This window comes from Macrobrachium nipponense, chromosome 1 (assembly GCF_015104395.2).
Source record: "Macrobrachium nipponense isolate FS-2020 chromosome 1, ASM1510439v2, whole genome shotgun sequence".
Taxonomy (NCBI): Eukaryota; Metazoa; Arthropoda; class Malacostraca; order Decapoda; family Palaemonidae; genus Macrobrachium; species Macrobrachium nipponense.
In genome coordinates this window covers 156,619,329-156,625,328 of record NC_087200.1, presented here as the reverse complement: position 1 = coordinate 156,625,328, position 6,000 = coordinate 156,619,329, and the positions used below count along the sequence as shown (strand labels likewise).

The following is a 6,000-nucleotide window of genomic DNA, read 5'->3' as shown; positions in this document are numbered from 1 at the left end:
TCTCTCTCTCTCCACAAGATACATATGTCATAATGGTAACTCTCTCTGTTTTGGCTTGAAGTGTTAGAAGTATGTATGTATATATCTTTATAGGTACTAATGTTTAAGATGAGTGAAAGGATATTAATAATATAACCTCAAAGATTAATACAGTAATAAGATAATAATTTAAGGTAAATTTGATGTATGATAGTATTTATGGTATACATTTGGTAATTGAACTTTCAAGACAGGCAGTTGTAAGCGTTTTTAGAGGGAGTTCTAACAAAGGAAAATGAACAACGGAGTATCCACGAGATCTTTCGACGTTCAAACATCCTTTACTTAGCAGATGAACTGACTTACATGAGGATATGACAATAAATGAAAGGTCGTATAACTGACAGATAGGGATTATAAAGAGATTAGTACCTAGAATCCGACACACCTGGAAGATGAGTAACCTTCCCAAACAAGCAAAAACATGGGTACAATTAAAACTTAAAGACAATCTGCTCAGACACAAGGATAAGACAATTAAAGGATTATTATATGTGACAGCTATTCAGAACTATGGTAAACAAAAACATATTCACAATACATATTAAATATACATATACAATGAAGATATCTCTACGGCAACTTATTTTTATCTAAGTCTGTAATTATATCTTTGAGGTCATTCTTAAACATGTTACAAATACAAGGGTCTAAATGAAACAGGCCATGACTAATATTGTAAGTTGTATTAATACAAATTACTTCTCATTGTAATTTCAATATTAGTCATGGCCTGTTTCATTTAAGACCCTTGTATTTGTAACATGTTTAAGAATGACCTCAAAGATATAATTACAAACTTAAATAAAAATTAGTTGCCTTAGAGATATCTTCGTTGTATATGTATGTTTAATATGTATTGTGAATATGTTTTTGTTTACTAAAGTTCTGAATAGCTGTCACCTATAATAATCCTTTAATTGTCTTGTCCTTGTGTCTGAGCAGATTGTCTTTAAGTTTTAATTGTACCCATGTTTTTGCTTGTTTGGGAAGGTTACTCATCTTCCAGGTGTGTCGGATTCTAGGTACTAATCTCTTTATAATCCCTATCTGTCAGTTATACAACCTTTCGTGTATTGTCATATCCTCATGTAAGTCAGTTCATCTGCTAAGTAAAGGACGTTTGAACTTCGAAAGATCTCACGGATACTCCGTTGTTTATTTTCCCTCGTGGCATATACCTTTATTTATGGATTTATCACATTCCTAACTTTTGTGATTCAGTTATATATACATATACATACATACATACATACATATATACATACATACATACAGACATATATATATATATATATATATATATATATATATATATATATATATGTCTGTATGTATGTATGTATGTATGTATATATAACTGAATCACAAAAGTTAGGAATGTGATAAATCCATAAATAAAGGTACTATATGCCACGAGGGAAAATAAACAACGGAGTATCCGTGAGATCTTTCGAAGTTCAAACGTCCTTTACTTAGCAGATGAACTGACTTACATGAGGATATGACAATACACGAAAGGTTGTATAACTGACAGATAGGGATTATAAAGATATATATATATATATATATATATATATATATATATATATATATATATATATATATATATATACAGTAGTGCCTCAGGTTACGAAATTAACCCGTTCCGAAGCGGCCTTTGTAACCTGATTTTTTCATATCTAGAACTACGTTTTACATGTAAATTGCCTGATTCGTTCCAAGCCCTACAAAAACACCACAGTAAATTTTATAATAAAGCTAAATTGACCAATAAACAATGAAATACAACAATTTGGACCATTCAATACCTAACATAACCGTGACTGTTCCTGTAAATAAAGTGTATTAGTGTACAGGGTACAAGAAATACTGTACGTACATGTACGTACATATGTAGAAAAATGTGGAATTTTACCGTTCGAGTGAGGCGATGTCCGAAAGTGGCGACAGAGGAGGACGACAAATGGCAGAAAACATGACCACTTAACTTTACGAAACATTAAAAAATGGCAGAAAACATTAGCACTAAACTTTACGAAACACATTAACAAATGGCAGAAAATATTAACACTTCTTGATTGTCTCCATCTTCGTCTCCATAGAAAGCATCCTCTTCTTTCTGTGAACTTCAGCAACATTCTTGGGACCCATGGCTAATAACATAAGTAATTAAGTTCACACACAACACGATAAAGTAACTTACAGAACAACAAAAGCGAATACACTAACACAAATTTACGTTAACAAACAAAATCTATGTGCACGAACGAATTCCAGGTGTTTACGATAACGCTGCCACAAAAAATGGTCAAGGAACGCCTTTACATAGAGGTATGATGGAACAGGTGCTAACCAATAGGAGAGCAGGATCTTACGGCGGTGACTAGCATCAGGAAGCAATGGGAGAGAGGGAGGATGGTGGCGAGTCTACTGAGTTGGCGGTGCACGAGTGTTAAAATTGTTCTCGGCAGCCCAGGCGAATCTCGGACTTTACAGTACATACAGCCTTTCACAAACTGAATTATTTTCATACACAGAAGCAAAAAAATCTTCGTCTTTGCCTTCATAACATGAATTTTTCGTACGTAGCGACTTTCGTATGTAGGGGTATGACTGTGTATGCATAATATATATATAATATATTATATATATATATATAGGGATATATATATATATATATATATTATATATATATATATACATATATATATAATATATATATAACTATTTTTATATATATATATAATATATAATTAATATATGAATATATATATAGTATATATATATGAATATATATTATTTATATATTTATTTTATATATATATATATATTTATTTATATTTGTAATGTATGTAATGTATGGTAGTATGTATGTATGTATGTATGTATTCTATTTATAATTATTATATAATATTAATATATAGATTATATATTATTATATATATATATGTATGTATGTATGTATGTATGTATGTATGTATGGTGTATGTATATATATATATAATATATATATGAATATATATATGTTAATGTATGTATATAATATATATATATAATAGATATATATAATATATATAATAATATATATATTCGATTGTAATGTATGTATGATAGTATATATATAGATATATATATATACATATATATATATATATTATTATATATATCATATATATACTATATATATTATCATATATATTATATATATAATATATGTATGTATGTATAGTAGGTACTGTATGTTTATGTGTATGTCTATATATATAATATAATATATATATATATATATATATATATATTATATATAAATATATATATATATATGTTAAGTTATGTATGTATGTATGTATTATTGTATTATATACGACTTATATATATATATATATATATATATATATATATATACTTATATTAGTATGTATGATGAGTATGATTATATATATCTATATATATATATATTATATCTATATATATATTATATGTATGTATGTATGTATGTATGTATGTGTGTATATATATATATATATATACTATATATATATATATATATATATATATATATATATATATATACATACACACACACATACATATATATATATATATATATATATATATATATATATATATATATATATATATATTGAGCCCCACTATTCGTGGTATTTTTCACTGGGAAATAGTCACAAATTACTGTATTTTCATATTATTTTTGTGACTAATTAAGCTTTTTGTGAAAAAACTATTAAAATACTCAGGTATAAGCATTTTCAGTGTTTTTTGTGTGTGTTTTAACTATCAAACTAGGCAGTTCTAAGGTATGTGCAGAGCTAGCATAGAATATCGCTCAAGTGATAATGAAAGGAATAATATAAGAGGTTTTTCCAAGGGCACAGACTGTAAACTACTGTAAAAGACACCAGCCTCACAGAGATTAATTTAACCTGCCCTCAGTCACTGTGAAGCTTAGAGGCATACTCAAGCCACATGGAACTGGAAAGATTCTTCTTCCTCTGTGGAGTATCTGGAGGACTGCATGGGTGCAAAATGAGGTGAATGTAAAATAAGGGCTTTTGGTGAAACAAATGAGAAACTGAAGCGCATAGATGTTTCATAAAGTAATGTAATTAATTGTCCTTGTATGAATATGATTAAAACGAGTATTGTAAACACAAATGATTGCAATATGTCAGAAATATCCCACTAAAAGCAAGATTTCATAGTGTATTGGAGGACAAGAGATGTACAGTCTCACTGTCCCTGAGGTGGACCCCTCATCCACCAAGGTAGCATGATCATTCTCATACTGAAGGACTATGTAGTCATCCACATCAAACTGTGGTATATCCTGCAATAAGGTGTTGCTTTATATCTAAAAGGGATATACTCTGGTTGAAAAAGTAATTCTTGTTCCACTGAATATCAACAAATATTTAATCAATTTTGGGATAAACATCATGCCTGGCAATGCACAAAGTTAAACAATAGAGAGGCAAATAACACTGCATCACAAAAATATTTTAACCAAACTCTGAAGTGAATATAATGACACAGTAGTTTGAAAGACACATTTACCAGTAGTCCAGTGCTTACCTTCTTTCCTGTTTCTTGATAATCTAACTGTGTGCCATGCATTCAACTCTAAGGGGGCTCTGGAACGTATAACAGCAGGACCAGACCCTACATCAAATCTAAATTCAGCATAGCCTCCACTCATTCCAAAAGATACAAAATCTCCATCTTCACTTCCTGCACGTTGACTGTTGTACAAGATAAGTCCTACAGGGAAAGAACAGTATTAAAATTATAGCACTCCATATTATTTTTATAATAAAATACATACTGTGTTCTTAAGTATTTACTATAATTCATTTCTTCACAATAAACTTTAGGCTAGAGATTAAATGTAACCTACCATTATCAGACTCTGGCTTGAATGAAATATCTAAATCAAAAGTGAGATAAGCTCTTGGTAATGTGGGCAAAGTAACATAAGAGCTTCCTGAGAATCTGAAAAAAAATTCAAAATTTTATTAGTGAAATGAATAAAAATTCACAGATCTGATATACATTAACTTTTAAAATAAAAATTCACTCCACAGATTCAAACCATTATCTTAAATAAACTTAACTTTAGTAAATCAAAGGATAGCAAAATAAAAAATAAGGAAGAATACCATCTTGTATGTGGAGCATAAGTCCACCTTTCTCACTTAACCTCTCTGGGACTTGCATTTAATCAAGAAGGGAGAATGGTCTTGACATAATGGGTTGTCTTCAAAATATTTGGTTTTAATTCTCCCTTAACCTCTCTTGGACTTGCTTTAATCATGAAGAGAAAAGAAGGGTCTTGACATAATGGGTTGTCTTCAAAACATATTTGGTTTTTAAATGCCAAATTTTTTAAGTAACTTTTATTTTTCTTGTGTGTACAAACAGTAGGCTTTCATACATGGAGTATCCTTCAGGACAATGTGCTGTACCAACAGTGTGCATATTAAAGAAGGATGGTTCTCGGGTGGCCTGTATTCAGAATGCAAAACCGAAGGGAAAATTGGAAGCAGGATGGATGAGATGGGTTACCTCCAATATGAATAACTATGATTTATATAGTTGGGAAAAATACAAATCATATAAAAAATATGACATTTGTTTCTATGGGGATACAAATACTATGCCTTTCACATACAGAGACTTACTGCTTAAGAGGGAGGTATTATCACAAGTAGGGCTGAGCATCTTTGTGGGCACCAACCCAGAGGGCGGGGTGGTGAAGCTCCACTGGTGATACTGTGAAGGCAGGGCGGTACTGCTCCACTGGTACCCCACGTTCCTTCTATCCCTGTTCTGCATGTTACAGACCAGACCATGTCAGACTAATCCAAAACAATGCCATTCCACTCTGCAGAGGCAGGAAACTGACTGTCAGCAGCCTTTGCCTCTTTCCACCTTGTTATA

General features: G+C 30.4%; 1 protein-coding gene across 1 annotated transcript in view; it reads right to left on the bottom strand.

The window, feature by feature from the left end:
• LOC135219776 (basement membrane-specific heparan sulfate proteoglycan core protein-like) overlaps positions 1-6,000 on the bottom strand; it is a gene marked incomplete in the record, with an annotated part of 1,285,796 nt that overhangs the window by 91,835 nt on the left and 1,187,961 nt on the right. The window contains 2 exon segments of the mRNA XM_064256828.1: positions 4,636-4,821; positions 4,958-5,052. Of these exon segments, the coding sequence (XP_064112898.1) occupies positions 4,636-4,821; positions 4,958-5,052 (281 nt within the window).